At 38.6% G+C, this 21,921-nt stretch overlaps 1 protein-coding gene and 1 long non-coding RNA gene across 4 annotated transcripts; both read right to left on the bottom strand.

Moving 5' to 3' along the window:
- Positions 1-644: 644 nt before the first annotated feature.
- LOC144042818 (uncharacterized) lies at positions 645-6,654 on the bottom strand. Of its 2 annotated transcripts, none has more exons than XR_013290982.1 (4): positions 6,542-6,654; positions 976-1,042; positions 794-858; positions 645-708 (listed from the first exon to the last, which is right to left on the bottom strand). It is a non-coding gene; the product is annotated as an uncharacterized LOC144042818 (long non-coding RNA). The 2 variants fall into 2 exon arrangements; XR_013290983.1 differs by having other exon boundaries at positions 695-708; positions 945-1,042.
- Positions 6,655-12,802: 6,148 nt separating this feature from the next.
- gata6 (GATA binding protein 6) lies at positions 12,803-21,668 on the bottom strand. Of its 2 annotated transcripts, none has more exons than XM_077558380.1 (7): positions 21,561-21,668; positions 20,082-21,031; positions 18,178-18,350; positions 16,841-16,966; positions 16,668-16,755; positions 13,686-13,783; positions 12,803-13,536 (listed from the first exon to the last, which is right to left on the bottom strand). In XM_077558380.1, exons 2-7 carry the CDS (start codon positions 20,962-20,964, stop codon positions 13,387-13,389), a joined length of 1,518 nt encoding a protein of 505 aa, XP_077414506.1. In that variant the 5' UTR covers positions 20,965-21,031; positions 21,561-21,668; the 3' UTR covers positions 12,803-13,386. The 2 variants fall into 2 exon arrangements, with proteins under 2 accessions (XP_077414506.1, XP_077414505.1); XM_077558379.1 differs by lacking the exon at positions 21,561-21,668 and adding an exon at positions 21,336-21,452.
- Positions 21,669-21,921: the final 253 nt, after the last annotated feature.

Raw genomic sequence — 21,921 nt, 5'->3', positions numbered from 1 at the left:
ATTACAGGTAGCGATTAATTACAATTAAAAATCTGAATCGCTTGACGAGATAAAAAAAAAGTTGTTAAAAATTAGGAGCGTCGGGTGACTTCACGAGTTTAACTCACAATTAATCACAAATTTGATATCTGTTTTAAATGTACAACAAAAAATTTGATGTTTTCATACTCTTGTTAACAAAAGTGGACAGAAATGTTAAACTAATAGAAATAGTTCAAATTAATATTTGACGTCTATAACCGTCAATGGCAGTGAATGAGTTAATTCAACATCATTTCACAAATGATAAATCACATATACTACTCATTACAGATATATCCAACGTTATATAGTAGAGGTTACTTCTATCCTTTAATTTTTTTTATAAAGGATTGCGTTTATTAAAAACTATCACATTGGATCACATAGAATCATTTTCAACCTGCAAAAGACCCAAATAATTTTATTATTTTTACAACGTCTGTCATATTGAACTACAAAGTACAATGCATTAAAAAATATATATATTTATCTCAAAATCGAACTTATTCCAATTGTAAATGTCCAACACAGATGTGATAGTAAAAGGGTTTCGTAGAAGAGCCAAACATTGCACTCCCAGGAATTTCATAGAGATCATAAATATAGCTGGCATATTTGGCTCCGCCCACATCATCAATGATTGACAGACGAGAACAATGGGAGATTTGTCACCGGGAAATGTGCCACCTTATGAAGAAAAAAAGCAACATTTCAAATATTGTGACACTTCATATTGACAAATGATGTATTTTTATGACATAAAGATGATCACCTTTTAAAAAAAAGAAAAAGATTTTGCATCTCCATCGAGATGTCGGCCCGCCCTCTTCCTGTTTCCTGGTGAAAAACACAGTGGAGGGTGAGGCTTGGAGGTGAGTTTCAGTTCAAAGTTGAAAAGGCCACACTGGCAAGTGAACACCTACTCAGAGAGGTAATATTTTTTTTTTCTAATACCATAACAGTTGAGCACATTTGGCCAAGCAGAAAGCTTCGAAGGTCTTTGTTGTGCATTCACATCTTTCTACGGAGAAAAAAAAAGAAGCAAAACAAGTGTTCAAATGAAATCCTCTCCTGTGATTGGACAGTCATTACTGTAAAGTCTTTTAGACCCATTCCTGAAAATAAAGAGCAAGTCAGCCATTTAGTCAACTTTACCCACACAGCAACTCAAATTCAATTTCTTTGCAGTTAAAATTAGATTCACCCAATGAGGTTCAAGTGACGTCTTTTTTTTTGTAAGTAGTACAATTGGAAAATGCGTCATGGCAGAGTAAAGACGGGAAAAAAGGAATCAGATATGCTCAGTTTGTAATCAAGCCTCTTCTAAATGTGGATAAAAATGTCCTTATCAGATATCTGCAAGTGTTGCATAAACACGCAGATCGGATACGCTCCATAAATTCCAGCTTGTCGTCATTGAAATACAGCAATTGCTGATGTGTCTGGCAAAACAACAAAAATTTATATTTTGGAAAAAACATCCATCTATTTTCTATTACGCCTGTCTCTGGCTACAACCAGGACTAGTTACCAGTCAATTATATTGTCAATATTGTGACTATTAAATGTTGTCACTTGAAGTGTACATGGAAATAGCCAGTCCAAAAAAACCCCCAAAAAACGGAATTAGACGTGTCATGTAAATTCAGCCTTATAATTGCCATCCAATCTGTTAAATCCGATTAACAAATGTGACTTCTAAAACTAACTGAATTTAAAAAACAAAAGTCAAAATAAAAAAAACAAAAAACAACTATACTGCTTCCTTGTGACCTAACAAATAAAACTACAACAAACGTTCACTTGCCAGGCAAGTTTTTTTGTGGTGCTTGAAATAGTCTAGGTCACAATCAAGTATGCAACTTACACACTCACTCCAAAATCTGCAGCATTGCTATTGTATAGCGACTGACACCTTTCTTGTCCAATGACACGTCTAGAGTGTCAGGAAGGCGGGGCTATAGCCAGAAATAGCTTACGCAGCAAATTTAGTGTGTGCTTATAAATAGTAAGGTGTCTTAAAAGGTGTCTCAAAAAGGAAAAAGTAACTATTCAAGGGTCAGGATTAAGGTTAGCCTATAGTTTGGCGGATGAGTGGTTTAGCACCTCTGCTTCAAGGTTCTGGGTTTGAATCTCAACTCAGGCCTTTCTCTTGGGTTAGTTCTCCCTGTGCTGGTTTTGTCCCAGGTTCCAAAAACATGCATGCTAAGTTTAGGCTAAATTGTCCATTGATGTGAATGTGAGTGTTAGCAGTTGTTTGTCTAAATTAAGGGGTGTCAGCTGATTAATTTTTTAATCGTAATTAATCGCATGACTTCAATAGCTAACTCATGATTAATCGCAAATTTTATATCTGTTCCAAATGTGCAATAAAATGTACAATTCCCCCCCCCCCCCCAAGTTTTCATACTCTTGTTAACATACAAGGGGGAAAATAGAAATATGGCGGCATCTTTTAGTCAGTAATACAGTAATTTCATAATAATTAATATAATTGAGTTAAAATTGAAAAGATGCACTGTACTGTAAAAAAAGGAGTGTGATATTGATTTGTGTTGAGGTCTTTTCTTTGCCACTAGACGGCATAATTGCATTTGTAAGACGTTGGCCACATTTTTCTTTTCATGTTAAGAGCTATAAATTCTGCAAAATTTTAAAACTGCAAAATCCAACTTGACCCCAGTCTCCACAAATATATGCATTATTATTACATTTATTAGTGCTAAACTTGAATTTGTCTGCTGCGTTGCGAGTAGAATTCCGCCAGTACAGGCTTTCCAAGTAAGGGGCGGTCATCGATCACACGTTTAAAAAAAAATTGTGGCGATAAAGGAACTTAAAATTAACGCACTCATTTTAACACCCCTATACAATCTGTACCTCTTGCCTAAAGCCAGTTGGAAGACGCCCGTGACGAAAGAAAAACAATCGAGGATGGATGAATGATTCTGTATATTAAAACTCATTCACTGCCATTGACGGCTATAAACAAAAAAAAATCATTTGAACTATTTCTACTAGTTTAACATTTCCCTCCCCCCCCACACACTTTTGTTAACAAGAGTATGAAAACCTAGATTTTTTTTATTGTACATTTAGAACAGATATAAAATTTGTGATTAATCGTGAGTTAACTAGTGAAGTCATGCGATTAATTACGATTACAAATTGTAATTGCCTGATGCCCCTAATTTTTAATAATCTTTTCTTTAAAAAAAAAAAGATTATACAAATAAATAAATAAAATAATTACATATATTTTATTATTTAAAAAAAAAAAAGAGAAAAGATTATTAAAAATTAGGGGCATCAGAACTTTAATCGTAATTAATCGCATGGCTTCACTAGTTAAATCACGATTAATCACAAATTTTATATCTGTTTTAAATGTTTAAAAACAATTCTAGGTTTTCATACTCTTGTTAACAAAAGTAGGGAAAAAATGTTAAACTAATAGAAGTAGTTTAAATTAATCTATGGCGTCTATAACCTTGAATGGCAGTAAATGAGTTAAAGAAACATGAAAAATGTGAGCAGTTGAACACCATTTGCATACATATAATACTTTGAATACAAACTGGGAACTAATAATAACAACTATTCTTTCACAGTCTTGACTGTTTTGAAAAGCGCAGTGCAAGTGAAAGTTTGACCTCATAAGTGCTCAGCGCTAATAGTGCTGCAGGAATTCCATGGAATCTTGTTTTCATAAATGAGGACAGGAAAGGCCAACAGTGGACGCATAAATCAACTGTTTTCTTTTCCTTTTTTTTTTTGTATAAAGAGACTATACAAGAGTGTAATAATAATAAACACATGAGGCAGAGATGGATGTCGGACGGGCCTGACTGAGGGCACGTAGTTGTGACGTGCCCACCCCGGGCATAAAGTGGCTGCAAAATTCCCACATTACTGAGAGCGAGGCAGGAAGAAATGACAGACATAATTTCCCCTCTGTGATCAAACGTTGTTACATTAACGCGGCCGATGCAATCTGCGCCGCCGAATAATTGAACCCGCCTCAAATTGGGGACTATTTGGAGGTATTTCCTCTCTTTAGTGCAGTGGTGCAGATTGGCTTAATTAAAGAGGGAGAGGGGGGGGGGGGGGGGCAGGAAGTTTTAAAGTCAAGTCCATAATGAATTGGTTGGCTTGGCCAAAGGGTCTGCTTGGTCAGAGGGGAGCGCGAGGAAGCGCCGTTGTTGTTCAGGCTCAGTCACCGAGTTCAGCTTGTGTGCAAAAATAACACCACAGCGCACTTCATTTTGGACTGACTGGGTGGACAAAAGTAATGGGACACCAGGCTTAATCAATCCATCAATCCTAATTGTTGCAGTTAAATGTCACTTTAGTGTAAAGAACTAGTGAACCTGTACAACAAATCTGCAGTTAAGTGCAGTCAATTAGCAAATCAGGTGTTTCTATAGCACATTTAATACACAAGATAACCAAAAAAAAATACATGTAAAGCACCTAAATAATTTCAGATATTTGACCTGGATTTTAAAGCATTAACACTTGAGTCTGATTTCACTCACTTTATTCCATCTGTGCAGCATAACAGCTACATGCTGATGCACCATGTTTGCTTTGAGTCCTGGGCGCCACTAATTGACCCAAGTCCGCAGACCTCAGAGCCATGCTAGCTTTACATTCAATTTACATTCAGAACATAAACCATTCTGTGATTTATAGACCAGTAGCAGAATTAGGAATGATATTAAGATATTTTGAATTAATCGGTCATGCAGTTTTTTTGCACCCCAAAAAAAAGTTTCCCAAATTGATAAAGGAATGAATGTGTATACTGTATTGTGGTTTGTTCTCTAATCTCTGAGGGAAAACCCCTTAAAAAAAAAATCTGAAAAACAGAAAGAAAAAAAATCAAAAAAACAATTATTTTATAAAACAGGGAAAAATTACTCCGAAAAACAGAAAAAAAATTATTCAGAAAAACAGAGAAAAATATATTTTTTTAAACAGAAAAAACAATTATTAAAAAAAACAGGGGAAAAAAATATTCAAAAAAACAACGCTCCCCCCAAAAAATTAGTCAGAAAAACAGGACTTTTTTTTTTCAAGTGAATAGTGAATAGTGCAATACGCTTCCATACTAAGGTGGCTTCTTAAGAAATGATTTAGTAAAAAAAAAAAATTTGTCGTAAAAAATAAATAAAAATCTTATAGCACTTATAGCACGCCCAATGTAACTCAATGAGCTTCACAACATACTGTAATTAAAGGCGTTTACACTTTATTGGTATGTTGAATCCATTCATCCATATCCATAATATTCACTCTGAGAATAAAGTATACCAACAAATTGGGAGACCGTATTACACACAAGTACAAAGATAAAAATGGCTTTTTAAAGGTGATTTAGGAAGAGGTGTATTTTAGATGGGCGCACGGGATTTTATGGAACGATATTGATGGTTGACATGTTAAGGGGAAAAAAAAGGGTTTATGGTGCGTTGTTTAGTGCAGGGTTAGCAACCTTTCCTGTCAAAAGAGCCATTTTAGGCCAAAGAAATTTGAAGATGTGTGTTTGTGTTAGTCTACTGCGGGCCCAAGAGCTTATTAGAGCTGCACCAGAACACCAAACTATGAGAGCAGCATCCAAAACGTACACATTCATTTTCTTTTACACTTCCTCTTCCGTTTTTTGGATTTTTGTTGTTGTAATTTTCCGTACTTTGTTTTACATATATTATTAGACTTTTCTGCTTGTCTGTCAAATTTGTAATTTTTGGGTTCAATTTTATGGACAAATTGTGGTAATTTTCTGCCTTTATTCTTCAATTTTTTTCTGTCTTTTTGGGGGGCAATTTTGTTAGATTTTATGGTAATTTGGGGGATTTCTTAATTTGTTTTTGGATATTTTATGGTTACTTTTTGAACATTTTCTTTTCTGCCTTTTTTTTTAATTCTCTGGCATTTTTGGCAATTTCATGGACATTTTATGGACACTTTTTGGACATTTACGTAATTTTAAAAACTTTTTCCTCTTTGGTCTCTCTTTTTCTGACAATTAACAAATTTAGGCTCTGACATTTTTTGAGTATTTAATTATTATTTTTTTTAACGTAAATCATTAATCCAGTTAAAGAATATTTTATCTAAAAAATATTTTTTTAAATTCATTAATTTCAACTAATTTATTATTATTATCATTATTATTATTATTATTATTGTTATTATTAATATATTTTCAGGGTTGGGAGGGTTACTTTTAAAATGTAATCCGTCTTTTTTTTTTTTAGTAACGTAATCCAAGTACCATAATATTAAACTAATGTAACTGGATTACTTTTGGATTACTCCAATATTGAGTATGCTATAGATAGATAGATAGATAGATAGATAGATAGATAGATAGATAGATAGATAGATAGATAGATAGATAGATAGATAGATAGATAGATAGATCTTATATCCCAGTTTAGCCGTGTATATGTTGTGCATGATGTTGAAATAGTGAATTGGTGGGAGAAAGATTTGTTTGGAAGGTGTAACTCACATTATGGTTGTAGGCTAGCGGGCTAGCTAGCAAGAAGCTACAGCGCGTCGCATGCCGCTGGAGTAAATTCCAGTGATTACTGATCGCCATTTCCTCCTACCGTTTCTTCAAATCTGCAAATGTATTTAGAAAGAAATCTATGAATTTACAGGGTTTTGAAGAACAAAAAAATTGCCAGTTCAACACAGTAACACATTGTTGTTATTAGTGCTGGTTGGTTAGCGCAGTACAATAGCATGTCATTGGAACGAACTGGCAGATACTTGTACAGTACGTCCAAAGGACTGACAGTGCAACAATCAAAGCGCTCTGACCTTGCAAATAGGCAGAATTTCCCACAGTCACACAACAATGTTTTGGTGAAAGTCTTGCCAGAAGCTGTTCTAGCTGCAAAAAGGGGGGATGATGACTTAACACTTAATATGTCTGCAGGTCACGCTGAACTCATGAAAAAAATAAAAATATTTTTTTTTTTTAAAAAAGAGCGTCGACAATGTGAAGCCATTAGAAGAAGCGATGCATTCGCAGCGTTACGACTTGACAGAGAAGCGTCGTGCCTTTGAAACGGCGCCGCTAAATCTTGTGACTGATGCAAGTATTCCCCGCCGTCACCGTCCAAGAAGCCCGCTCGGAATGTCGGGAGTTCAGAGCGAGGTTAACGCCGTCTCTCCTCTCCCCATCCTCGCGTGTCCAAGGCCTTTTTCAATGAACTTCGTGGATGGGAACCCGAGCTCGCCGCCAAGCGCGATACATCCTGCAGTAATTCTGTCACATGAGCGGCTTTTAACAACAATGCGGGGCCTGTTTTAATCAATGAAACATACAGCGGCGAGCGCCATGTTGTGGATCTTCAACAGTTGCTTTTGATTTGAATTTGGGTCTGCTTATTTTCCCTTTGAAAGCAGCAGATCTGAATATTTTTCAATATGTTTGCAATCAAACGAACTGTCAGTGGTTCTTGTGGGTAAAAATGTTGTGGCGGCGACTTGGCTGATAGTGTCTCTAAGAAAACTGCCATCTAGTGGTGAACACTATTGTTTAGGGGTGTGCCAAAAAATCGATTCTCATAAGAATCGCGATTCTCATTTAGTACGATTCAGAATCGATTTTTTATGTCCCAAAATCGATTTTATTTAAATTATTTTATGCTGTCTTGTCTTTGTCTGTGTGTGCCTTTATTTGGAGCGCTGTTCATGTTGTACCCGGTTTGACCACTGAGGGGGCAGTGTGGTTCCACGCGGTCTAATACACTGTTAAGTTGTAGCCACATTAGAGAGTAGAAGGAAAAAGTCACGATCAAGTTATTCCAATAAAAGTTGTTTTTTTTTCAGCGTGGAGCCGTTCTTTTGAGTGATAAAAGTGCCGCGAGTAGCGCGCTAATTAGCATTAGCGAGTCAGCCTGGAGTAGATCATTACAATTCCTTGCACATCTATAGATAGAAGCAAAAATCATTGTGGATCAAATCATTTTGAATCAAAAATCATTTCTTAATCGAAAATCGATTCTGAATCGAATCGCAGACCCAAAAATCAGAATCGAATCGTGAGACATTCAAAGATTCCCACCCTTACTATTGTTACAACTTAATACTGCTCAGCTATAGTAAAAAACAAAATCACAAATGAATCGAGGTCCATTCTGAGTGTGGCCCGCGGACCGCTAATTGGCCATCCCTGGCCCATGCTAGTCAGTCCTTATCTTTTCCCTCAACTTTCAGTCGTATGTCACACCCACCACGGCGCCCTCTTAAATGCTCACATGCAAGCAGACTGTGCACACTCCTACACAAACGTCCACGCTTCTCCACTCATTCACTCTCAACCTTTTCCTTGAAAACACTCCCATTGTTTCAAAGCAGTGATGATGTCATCGCGGTGCAGTGCGTCACGACAAACACTCCACGCCGGTGATATGGACTCAAAGGTTTTCCTTACTGCATTAGCTGGTTGTTATTTTGATCTTGGGAGCCCAACCCCAGCGTGGATCAAACTTCCTGCGATTAAGACGCCTGTGAGATGGCTTTGTGACGCCGTTGGGAGAGGCGCCATTGTCCCGTCACTGATTTGCTCAAGCGCAGGCGGGCAAAGTGAGCAGGCTTTAGAAGTGGCCTCAAATTACCCTCGTGGAGGATTTGATGCACTCACGACCATCAAGAGTCCATCAGCGGATCCGTTAATTAGGAGAATGAGCTAGCAATTTGATGCAGTGAATTGGGCAAAGGAGTTCAATGAACTGGCAGAGTTTAGAAGACGAGCAGGTAAGCACCAAAAAGGCACTAAAGTTCAATGGGCTGGCAGTTTGGTGAAGAAAATGTGAATATTATGTTAGTAAAATAGTAAGTTAGTGGAGGACTAGCAAAATACGTGCAAATAATCTGCTGTGAAGTGCGACAAACGGGCGGGAACTGCATTAAATTGGCAAATTAGTTGAAACCTAATCGCTAATCATGTTTCTGGCATCTCAGCTTCCACTTGGCCGATTGGCAGACAACTTTTGACTTTTGCACACCTACTGTCGTTGCCGGTCTATATCATGTTCTGTAGAGTAGCAAAATCTGCAACCAACAGAACAACACAGTCTTCATTAAACTGCACAGGTTAGAAAGAATGAAATGTAGTTGCTTGGGGATACAAATAGCGGTTAGCCACATTAGCATCAGCCTATGTTAATGTTTTTTGGGGTTTTTTAAATAGCAGATAACAGCTAGTTTTAAAATGTTTAAGGAAAACAAAGTAAAACTCTTTAGTTGTCAAAATGTTATGTCCACAATAACACACGAACAACTGTGTGAAAATGCTAACTTTGTTAAAATCACAACACGTGCTAGCATCACAACACTTATGTCGCTACTCTGTTATGGTTCAGGTTTCGCGTGGAGGAGTTAAAGAGGACACACATGCAGAGGCAGAATAGACTGGGTGTGGGGGGCTAAAAACTAAATTAGCAAAAGTCCAAAAATCTGATTAAAAGTAACAAACACTCACATAAACTCACTAAGAGATCTGGCAGGAACAATAAATAACAGGATCGAGATGCTGCATTCAAGGATCATGGGAATTTAGATTTTCGCTTTTCACAGGTTCCCGCTTACGAGAACGTATACGTCATGTTAATGCAGTCAGTCCAGTTAAGTTTTCGGTTATCGCAGTGTAATTGCATTTACTGTGTGTAGAAATAATTGATATATGTTAGTAGAGCGAACTACAGTAGTTGATGAAAGCAGTGATTGCACTGTTATTGCAGTGAAGTCGCTGTGAGGGTATTTTGAAGAGTTGATTTTTTTCCCCCATGTCTGTTGAGGAAACCCAAAAGGGCTGAGTCAGAGATGGCATCTCTTCCTGGAGAAGGAGGAGGAGGAGGAGGAGGGTGGGATGAAAGTCCCCACGTTGACTGAAAGATCAGCTCCGGAGGGAACCGGCGGGCCTTTCTGCCGCCCTCGTGGCCGTGTTGACTTTTGGGAGGACTTTCGACCCCGGCCAGTGTCAGTTGACATCAATAACCAACCTGATGCCATTTACTACTAACTTGATTTCGATTGTTTTTTGTTTTTAGCTTTTCCTTGCTTTTAATTTGCACATTACAAGTTGTAATGAATTTTTGGACAGCACCCGCCCGTGTCGGGACGAACAGTGCGCGGAATCCAACCTACCCCTGGAATGTTGGCTTTCTGCCACAGCTTTTAAACGTGTACATGCGTCCATTTTCTCAAGCGCTCGTGTCAGCTGCAGTCACTCACACATTACTGTTGGACTCGGGAAGCGTGCGACAACCTAGACTGGTCGCCAGCCAATCACATGTACTGAAGCCCAACAGTTTCCGATGCACATTCACTGAACCCTTTTTTACTAAAAAATGTTGTTGTTTTTTTTTCAAATTTAAAACAGGATTTACTGGTGACCAAAATGGAGGAGAAGCTTTTTCATCAAATCGGACTCTCTTCACCTTGAATTCAGAAAGTGTTGTGTTCTTGCATTACTCATTTTAAGAAAGTGTTCCTTTAGTTTTGCTAATTGTGCTGGACTAGAATTGCTCAACTTTTTTGCTCAAAAGTTAGGACGCTGACTCCATCATGCAACTGCACTCTAAAGAGCACCTTAAAACAACCGATGCTCTTTTCATAAGAGGCAGCAGATACATTGAAAACAGCAGAAGTCCCAGAAATGAACCCCGTGGAACACCATACGTTATGGGAATTCATGATGCACATATTCATCCGACCATTTTCTTTTTTTTCCCCTCAACATAGTATGAAGGGATTACAATAATAAAGAAATCTCACGACATACCATCACAACAGTCAAAAGTCGACTACTGACGGATCATTTCAGTCGCCGATGTGTGTCTTAACCTTCGCTTTTCATTCATTTACATACATTTGTTTGTTTTCACTGTCATATCAGCCCAGTGAGGAAAACGTACTAGTCACCCGGCACAAAAAATTTTGAACAACCATGTTGTAATGTGTTATTGTGTTGTTGTTTTTTTAATCCACCAATTTTTGCAGATTTTAAAAGAACTAATATCGCCAATGGTCTCTTTGCACAGCTTGACTATTTCCTGAATTTAATACCACTCCTTTGTTTCCTGTCTTTCATGATTGGACAAACTGATGAATCCAGGTGTGTCTGGCCATTGTCGTTGTAGTTCCTGAGATCAGGCACATCTGGATTCATCAGTTTGTCCAATCAAGAACGACGGCAAATCAAGGAGTAGTATTGACTTCAGAAAGTAGTGGAGTTGTGCAAAGAGCCCATTCAATTGGCTGGGCCCAAATTTAAAACCAAGAACCACTTAACTGTGAGCCAGATCCAAAAACCACCAGTACACCGTGCTGCTCTGTAATATATATATGTATGTATATATATATATATATATATGTATATATTAGAGCTGTCAAACGATTTTCTAATCAGTTAATTACGTGCATAATTTAAAATGGGGGAAAAAATAACCCCGATAGTTTGACATGAACAAATATTATGAATGTCACTGGAAAAAAATTATTAAATGCTTTACTTTAATGCATGTAGTTATGTTGATTGCTCAAACACAACCTGTGCTACCTTTAACGTAAACATCCGTGGGATTAATCTGCGTTAATACATGATTAATGCAATATTTTTTGTGATTAATTAATTAGTTAACGCTTTAACTTTGACAGCCCTAATATATATATATATATATATATATATGTGTGTGTGTGTGTGTGTGTGCGTGTGTGTGACTCCATGGGTGCCAAACTGTGAATATGTGGGGGTCCATTGTATTGCTTATACAAATATATTTTTATATCCAGTTTAGCTTAACTAACTTTTCTTTCCTACGACGGCATATTAGAGCAACGTATAAATATATATATATTTTTAGAGGGTGGGGGCAACTTTCTGAGAAAAAAATGGCAAATATGCCACTTTATAAAGGGGACAATTTGCGAGGAAAAAACCCTCAGAAACTTACGAGAAATACACGTGGCGTAGCTATATTCTAATATGAGGATTCGTTGGTGGTTAATGGGACACTATTTATAAAATGAAAAAGCAGAATGGAGACAGATTCATTCTTAATTGAAACTTTACTCGTCATACACGGCAGCTTGAGCGACAACACTTCCTGATCCTCTATCAGCTGACTAACACAAACCAATCAGATGCTAGCATACTTTAGGTAAATGCTAGTGAAAGACAGAGAGCAGCAGATTCGACACATCAACTTAGATACTTGTACAAAAAAAACAACAACTTGTAAATGATAATTCTGGAAACATAAATGTACAAGTAAATATTAATTTTAAGCAATTAACTTAAATGCTTGATCATCCGGGTGTGGACCTTCACAAAGCGAGGCGTCACCCAATGCTTCAAAGAGCGAATGCTTAACATCATATGGTTAATCTATGCTAAAGCAATTACCATCTAATTTGAAAACCCGACCAAAAAGTATTGGCACAAACATCCGAGTTGTACGTTACGTGTATTTCTCATACATTTCTGATTTATTTTTTATTGCAAATCTGGCAAATTTACACGTTTTCTTCTCGCAAATTTAGTGGCAAAATTGTGTTTTTTTTCTCAGCAAATCTGGCAAATTTACAAGTTTTTTTCTCGCAAATCTAGTGGGAAAGTTGTGAGTTTTTTTTTTTCTCAGAGTATTGCCCTCACCCTCTAAAAAACTATATTTGTACGTGGCCCTAATACGCCGTCGTACTTTCCACTCTGCTCAAGGTGTGTGTAAAAATGTGGTTAAAGTAAGTCAGCTGAGGCTGGGTGCGCTTGTTTTTAATGATGTACCTTGACGGCATTATTTGCATTGCTTTTTGAACACAAGTCAACAACATGAAATAGACAAAATATATCAGTCATACCCTGTTTGAACCAACGACAGTAAGAGCTCTCAGGTGGACAAAGAAGACATGGGAAAAGTCTGAGCGTCTATTCTACATCCATAACTTTATTACAATCATCTTCTCAACAATGGGAGATTTATAAATATTCTTTTGTTTTGATTCTTGAGACGTGGTGATTCCAGTTGTGAAAAAGAAAAAAACAGGTCTTTGAATATCCAAATGCTCGGTGAGGAAATCCGCTCTGTACACTGAAGGGGTGTCACTATGAGGAACCGTCACGCTCGTGGGGGTTCTTGGAGGTCCGCAAAAGCATCCGACGGCGTGCCATCCCGCTCCCAAAACCGGCAACCCGGTCTCTAAAATCCAGCGATTCCGCACTTGAATCTCTTGGAGGTGGTCCTTCTTGTCGGCTGGCCTTCGAGAGCCAAGAATCGAACGCCCTCCCCCCCCTCCCCCTCCCGAGCCCGAGTATTTCCACAGGAGGATCTGGGGGCTCCTCTCTCAAGCCAAAGCCATGGGGCACCAGGGCTCCCCCCTCACCGAGCCCACGTCGGTGGTCTGCGCCAGGCCCACGGCGCCGTACAATCCGTCCGGACCGGGGTATTTGAGCACGGAGCCCTCCCCCGAGGCGGGCAGTACGGACGAGCTGACCTGTGACAGCAAGTTCACCGTCAAACAGCAAACTGACAGCTACGCGGAATGAGTCGGAATGTGACTTCATTGGTGGTTTTAAAGAACGAGTCAGAAATGAAGCAATAAGGTGCTAATTATAGATGCGCATTACAGATTTAAATACGTACCCCGGACACTTGCGTGGAAGGAGAGCTGTTTTTCGAGCAGTCTTCAGAATTGGATGAAGATGTGGACGTGGGCGTCATGGCCACAGAGTTGCTACTTCCTACAAATACAAACATTACAATATTAATGGGGGCAAATACACTCATCAACATACCTAAAAAGGACAAGGAGACAAAAAATTATGTTCTTCACAATTCTAAAGGCCACCTTTCAGGTTTGTTCCTGCTTGTATTATGAATGTGATGAGCATGTTGTACGCTTGCTAAGGTGTGAAAATAAAGGATATACTGTAATGGACATTGGGCTAAGGCTGGGTTTAAAAAAATCAATATATCGATATCGAATGGATATTCATTTTCATAACCCAATATCGATTCATAAAACCATGAATCAATCCTTTTAATATGCCCCTCAACATAAATTAATGTGCCTTCTGTCGTCACAGGGAAATTTCTTCTACAAAAAATGCCACTTTATTTACATAGTGTTGTGGTTGTAATTGATTTCAATTATTATTTATTGTTTTGATTAGGTCAGGTTCAATAACCACATACATGATTTTGGATTCAATTTTAAATGTAAATATTCATATTTTTCAATTTGAAATTATTTATTTTTGATTATTATTTGCATTTATTTTTTATTTTAATATTTCAATATTAATATATATATATATATTAATATATATATATTATATATATATATATATAATATATATATTTTTAATTATTTTATGTATTATATGTATTTATTTTATGTATTATATTTATATTTTATTAATTATTATTTTAATATTTTTTCAATTTTGAAATTTTCTATTTGAATTTTTTTCAATTTCGATTTCAATTATTTATTTTTTGATCAGGTCATGTTCAATAAAATAATACATGATTCATGTAACTGCATTTGATTCAATTTTAAATGTAAATATTCTTTTTTTTTCATGCAAATTTACCAAGTAAGAGCAAGAAGTTTCTACTATTTACAGCATTGGGACTTCTGATAATGTTTTCCATACAAAATTAAAATTGGTACTGAATAAAATCCTTAACTGAATCAAAAATCTGTGTGAATCGTGAATCAAATCAGGGCCTTCTGAATCGAATCAATTTTGGAAATCTGAACCGATACCCAGCCCTATCATTGACTGAAATTTGTTTCCAGATATGACGCTTGACCACCACGTAGCTCTGCCACTGATTGGTTGGTTGATTGGTTCCGTTTGCTATTTGTACTGTAAATGGATTAATGGGGTCCTCCCTCAAAATTGTGAGACGGTCTCTTGGGGAAAAATTGAAGATCATAATAATTAAATTGCCACTCATCGGCGCCAAAAGACACCGGCCCACCGGGCACTGCCCTGAATGGAAGATGGCCAGTCCATCACTGGACTAAACAATTAATCAAATTCAAATATACATTGCAATGTATATAGAATGCAATTTTCAAAGCGTAATGGCTGCAATTTTAGAGAGGAAAAATACTGTGGGTGTTATTTATTTATTTATTTTATATATATATATATTCACAATAGAACCTTGATTTAGCAGGCTAACTGGGGGAAGGGCTAATCCGTTAGAGCTAATTGTCCATTCCATCAAAGCCCTTTTTGTGCACAAAAGTACAAAAATTATTATATATATAAAAGCTTGAAATAGTTTGAACATTTTGAAAGTTTATCTAAACTAATTTCTTCATGAGCCACAATGTTAGCGCTTTCTTTTTGTTTCTTAACCTAAGTTATGATTAAATGCCACAGCTAAGGGTTTTGCAAAAGAAAACAACCGTATACGGTCCCAAAATGGCATCACTGAGAGACTTGTAAACTACTCCAGTAAAAAAAAAAAATATATATATATTATGTAAATTTATAACCACAGCTATAAATAGGTCAATACAACATACTCCCTAACATCTACAATGGATGCTAAGCTAACATACATGCTGCGCTACAATTGACGTGACTCTCCCCTGCCAACATGGCCGCCACGTCTGCCCATGTGTTCGCTCCTTTTCAATATCAAGAACGATTTATTAATTTTTTTACAAGCTTGCGAACTTGGGTCTTCCGAAGAGCGTACTGGAAAATATACTTCCTAAGAACGCTAGCTACAAGCGCGAGCCGGAAGCACGTGTGCAGTCCATGTCTGTTGATGGCACCACAGCGCCGTTTACTGGCATTGTGATGAACTGCGGCCAATTTTGGAGCTACCAAACATTGAAAAGTTTTGTACAAAGGGGCATTTTGAGTGGAACTGACACTATTTTCTGTCTGCTGAATCAAAGTTCCACTATACATAGTACAGTATTGTATTCTATTTAATTATTTTTATAATGTTAGTTGGGTGCTTAGCAAGTGTAGTTCGCATGTTTACATATATTTCTTGATGAAATATGAAGCCACAGATCTGTTTGCATTATTGTCAGACAATTTTTTTTTAATTTTATGAGAATAGTTGCAATGTTGTGAGTGGGGATTATAAAATTGGAATAACGATACAACATAAGGAGAATACATTTTGGGTTTTACAAGGAAAAAAATCATATAATTTTGTGAAAGACAGTCATCATTTTTTTGAGAAAATAGCAATAGTTTTACAAGAATGAAGTCTTACCAATAATAAGAATAAAATCATGTTTTTACAAAAATAAAGTTATAACAATGTGAGGAAATGTCAGAAGAAAAAAGACGTATTACAAGAATAAAGTTTCGGTATTCTGAAAAAGTCATACTCATTACAAGAATGAAGTCACAAGTTGGATGTAGACCAAAATCATTCAAAATAAAATAAAATCAGTCAAACAACTAAACAAGAATAGAGTCGAAATTTCATGAGATTAAAAAATTTGGATTTACAAGAATAAAATAATTTTATGAGAAAATTTTGTTTGACTCAAAAGTGAGTCACATGTTCTGATTTGTTATTATTTTGTTAACATGGGCCTGATAATAAATAAATAAACAAACAATCCGTATCACTCACCTGAACCCCCTTTGGTTTTATTCAGTGTTTTTGGTTTTCTTTTTCTAGTCTGGATACCTTCTTTTTTCATGGCCAGTGGCCGAGGTACCTGCACACAGAAACGCATAGTCATCAGAAATATGATCATAACAATAATGATAATAATGATGATTAAAAGGTGATTGTGGACTGACCCCGTGCAATTTTGTGTAGAGGCCACATGCGTTGCACACCGGCTCCCCTTCGGCGTTCCTGCGCCACAACGTGGTGGTGCTCGTCTGACAGTTGGCGCACGACAGGCCGATCCTGCGGGACGTCGACTGCAACCGGGGGGAGGAGAGGGGAAAGAAAAAGGGGAGGTGGGGGCGCCTTTAATTCCTTTTTAACACGCTGATTGATCTCCTGCTTGTCACGTGCTCTCAAAGTGCACGTGACCCCCCCTTCCCTGATTTAATCACCCGTTCTTGACACAAGTCGTTTCCTTCAGCCACTAACGATTGTTCCATTTCATCCAAATGTGACTTTCGAGGTGCGTAAAACTTGTGCGTAATGGCACCAAAATGTCAAAAATGAAACTAATTCAATAACAAGTTTTGATTTTACTTATTAGATTACATTACTGGAGGATTTTTTTTTTTTATGTTTTCTTCGGTTGGAATTGATAAATGACGTTACATCGCTGTGTGTGTTTGGTGACATCCTACATACACAACAGTGCCATGACAATAACAAATATGGAAGAAGTGGAAATGGCAAAAATATGCCCACACGTTCACTTAAAAAAAATACTGTATATATTATAGAGTTATTTGAAATTTAATAACGGTTGGTTCCACTGTAATAAATAAATACATAAATAAATACTTGGGGGGGGATGGGCTAGTAAAGTAAATTCAGAGTCAATTTTACAAGGAGACTTTTGAGTACATTTTACCAGTTTATTATTATTTTTGGCCTAATTTTGGACACAGCACCAATGCAGTATAGTGGCAAACAAGAGTGGCATGGCTCAGGTGGTAGAATGGCTGTCTCCCAAGGGCATGAGTTTGTTCCTCAATTCTTCAGTAGCTTTTTTTTCCTTTAAAAAAATAAAAATTAACTGGTAAAATGTACTCAATGCTCTCCTTCTAAAATTTACTTAGAATTTCTGAATGAAAATAAAAAAATATAAAGTAAATATAATTTCCCTTTTTTTTTTCTTTACATTGATAGGACCAAATGGTACCCAAAAGCACTTCTACTAGTAACCTTGATTCACTTTTATTATTACTTTTTTTTTTGTACAAACAAATTATAACGCTACAAAAACTACCCTTGCAAGGCCGCTTTATTAGGTACACCCGCAGAATTAGGCCACACACACACACACACGGAAAACACACACGTGTTTGTTGTTTACATCGACACGTGCGGCCCATTTTATTTAGGAGCACCATCACTCTCATTTTATCGAGGGATCAAACACGACGGGGTGAAAATATTGCTCACGTGTGCCTAATGGAGTGTCCCGGTGCACGTGAGGAGAACTTACGGTGCGCTTCTGCGGCTTGATGAGCGGCCTGCTGAGTCCGTTCATCTTGCTGTAGAGGCCGCAGGCGTTGCACAGGAAGTGGCCGGTGCCGTCGCGCCTCCACAGCGGCGTGGAGATGGAGCCGCAGTTGACGCACTCCCTGCTCTCGGACATGTCGTCCAGGAGGTCCGAAACTGCGGGTTGACACACACAGATACATATACTGTGGTGAAGATGACGTCATTTCTATTGTTATTAATATGCCCGGTGCTTTTACGCACGTCAAATGACCAAAATAATATTACATATATACAATATTATAGAGTTAACTAAAATTCCGTTTTGGTAACAAAAATGTCATCTTATAGCCGACTTTTTGTTATTTGTGATTATTTGTTATGGTTTAGTTACAGTCAGGCAAGTTTGTTTTTACGCACAAAAATAGAGACTAAAAATAACAATTAGGCGCTTCCCATTTTGTTATTTTGGATCAAACCTCAAAGTCGACAAAAGTTTTTTTTTTTTTTAAATTTTGTGTCGAGCAAGAATGATTTATGCTGTAATTAAGATTTACAAGTGTTCATTTTTACACACCAAATATAGGCTACAGCGTCCCATCGTGTCATATAGATTGAAATATTTTTATTTTTAGGTAAGACTCAACAGAAAAGTCTTGTAGTTGTGATAGGCAAACATTGTTGCCATTATACAAGCTTAGCACAAAAATTTACTTTTGCTTTTACGCACACAAAATGGCAGAATAATGGGCCTACTTTTGGATTATATTGCAAAATTTATTTTAGCCTTTTGCAGTGAAGTCATAATTGAGTTGAGCTTTAATGTATACTTAAGCTAAATGTTTTTTTTAAGGCTAGAATGAATGATTTGAGATTTTTCATTTAATTATTTGTCATCATCTCTTGTTCTTACACAAAATAATGGCAGAATTGAGGTCATATAAAAATATAGAGGATTATTTATATTTTTTAAGTCTGGTTATAGAAAAAAAGAGTAAAATTACAAGAATGTAATCAAACGTTTGAGTTCAACCTTAACAATAGAGCCTTAACTAAATTCTGAAGGATTATTTAATAAAGCATAGTTTTAAAAAGTGTGTTTTTAAGCACAAAAATAGTACTTTTTTTATATGCAATAGTAAATAAATAAATAAATAAAAATACTTCAGTTCAACCTAAAAAAAAACATGTTAAATTAATGACAAAATGTTTGTGATGTTTGATTCAAATAAGCAAAAATAGATTATAGATTTGTTTTTGCGTAAAGAGTACATTTTAAGGTCAACCTCAAAATAAACTTGTCCAATTAATGATGAATGTTTAGGGGCTTAGTACAATCAAGTATAGCTACAGAGTGTCATATACAACAAAAAAAGAGAGACAAAATCAGTGTGCCGTTATATTATGTTTAACATGTTTGCTTGAAAAGGCGATTTTCAAGTCAACTTTAACAGAAACTTGGTAACAATTAAGTGTTAATTCGTGGTGAACAACGAATTATTTTTGTTGTTTAGGTGCAGTTGTTAAGAATATTTTTTGTGCTCACAAAATGACAAATCCCTATTCTAAAATTATTATAATTTAATTGATTAATTAATTTAGCTTTGAATAAACATTTCCAAGCCAAAATGAACATACGAAAGTTCAATTAATGTGAAGTAAGATCAATTCAGTGTGTTTTTACGCACGCGAAATGTCAAAATCAGTGACATAAAAACCGTACAAAAATATATCATCTCAGTATTTTGCTCTCGTGATCTGGTCTTAACTAGAATTGAATAATGTTTTGGTGATGTTGCCACTCGAATTTGATTATTTCGTTTTCAGGAAAAACTCATGGGAGGGGGCTGCCATTTGTATGCAAGTTGACATTTAACGCGTCCATCTTGGTGCTCTCTGGACGTTTACCTCCGTTGGGTCCCCGAATCAAGGGCGCGGCCCTGCTCTGCAAGGTGTGCAGCATGCTGTTGTCGAAGGGCCCGCCCGTCCACGGCGACGGCAGCTGGGAGAGCTGCGGTCCCACGTAGGGCGAGTAGGCCGCCGGGTAGGCCCCGCCGAGCGGCCGCGACAGCCCGTACTGCTCCGCGGCCCGGTTGGCCACGTTCAGCGAGTTCCCGTAGCCGATGTCCCGGCCGGCGCCGTTATTCATGGGCGGGCTGGGCGGGTAGTGGAAGCGGCCTGCAGCAGACGCCGCGTGCGGACTCCCGGTGCCGTACGACGGGCTCTCCGGGGCCGCCTGCGACCACACCGAGTGGCTGGAAACGGCGTGGCCGGGCTGGGCCGAGCCGCCGGCTTGCAGGTACGACAGGCTGGGGATCATGGAGCCCACCCGCGAGCTGGGCACGTACACGGGCGAGTTGGGGTTGGAGTGCATGTAAGCGCCCGAGGAGGAATCGTATCCGGTCTGGCTCTGGGCCGCGGCGATGGCCAGGCTCTGGTACATGTCCGACGGGTCCACCAGCAGGCCCGCCGCGGCGGCCTTGTGCGCCCCGCCGGACAGGACCAGCTTGCCGCCCTGGTCTAGATCCGTAAAGAGCGGGACGTCTTCGCCGCCGGTGCCGCTGCCGTGCAACAGGTTGCCGTGGTGTCCGAAGTGGGCGTACGGGTGGAGTGTTCGGGCGCCCTGCAGCGCGTCCAGCTCGCCCGGGGGAGTCCTCAGCTCGTCCGGGGTGTGGGCGCCGCCGCTCCGCCGGCTGTCGCCGGGCTGCAGGTAGCTCGGCTCGGCCGGTGACCCTGGGCTGCTGGAGGCTTCTCGCTTGACCATGGACCAGCCGCTTTCGCCCAGGTCCATCCAGGAGCACTTCCCATACACCCTTGGGGGGTCAAAAGGAGGAAAAGTAGCCAGGGAGTCGTCGGCCCTGCGACAAATGAGGAAGAACTTGGATTACACACATCGCATTTAATGGCGCGTCGGCTAATCCGAAAGGACAAAAATGCTCATTTGTTCTGTCAAATTTGAAATATCCAATACATAGAGAATAAAAAGAGGCGAGCGTCACTCGCAGTGAAGTTAACGCGCGCAAAAACAAACAAAAAAAGCGTGAAAAAAAATCTCTAACCAAACCCTCACCAAAATGTCCTCTCTTTATACCTTGACCCGTGTTTTACGTCAGCATCTTAAATCGCACATGCTTCATCTTCCTACCACAAATACATACACACCTGATCAGTATATCGGCTGTCATTTCTTCTCGAAAAGAACAAGACGAGAAATCGACTCGCACGCGCAAACCACGCAACAACACGGTATGTCCTCCACACGCATATATACGCCCACAAAAAAAGTTTGATAAAAGTTTGATAAGAAGCAGATAAGCGAACGAGGATCCTTTTTTTTTTTTTTTTAAAGGGGTGGGGTGAGTGGGGGGGCGGCGGGGGTCCACGTACCTGCTCAATGGTGTGCCATAGGTGTCGCGCGCGCACGCACGCTCACGCGCAGAGTTGGTCGGGTGAAGAGCGAGCGTCGCGCTGCTTGCTTGCCTGGTCAGTGAGCGGCACAAATGCAGCGCGCAGTCGACGAGTCAGGTCCTGGTTCAGCAGGGGGCGTGGCCAAACGTCACAAGAGGCGTGGTCTCGGAGTAGGGGGGCGTCACCTCATAAATCGGTGTCATCCAATCACGCTCAACCTCCACACAGCGATACTTAATTCACACTTTTTGACTCACTTAAACGCTTTGAAAATGAAAATTCGTTTGAATTGGCAGTGTTAATAATCTATATTTATATACTTGCTTTTGTATTAGTGTGC

This window comes from Vanacampus margaritifer, chromosome 2, assembly GCF_051991255.1.
Source record: "Vanacampus margaritifer isolate UIUO_Vmar chromosome 2, RoL_Vmar_1.0, whole genome shotgun sequence".
NCBI lineage: Eukaryota > Metazoa > Chordata > Actinopteri > Syngnathiformes > Syngnathidae > Vanacampus > Vanacampus margaritifer.
Note: the sequence above shows the minus strand (reverse complement) of the source record. Positions and strands in the feature narration are given on the sequence as shown.

Coding starts and splice junctions, on each gene's coding strand:
- gata6 (XM_077558379.1), bottom strand. CDS start 21,358: ATGACAGCCGATATACTGATCAG. Junction 21,032..21,335: donor ACAGCCGATATACTGATCAG/GTGTGTATGTAT, acceptor CATTTGTCGCAG/GGCCGACGACTCCCTGGCTA. Junction 18,351..20,081: donor GATTCGGGGACCCAACGGAG/GTAAACGTCCAG, acceptor GTCAACCCGCAG/TTTCGGACCTCCTGGACGAC.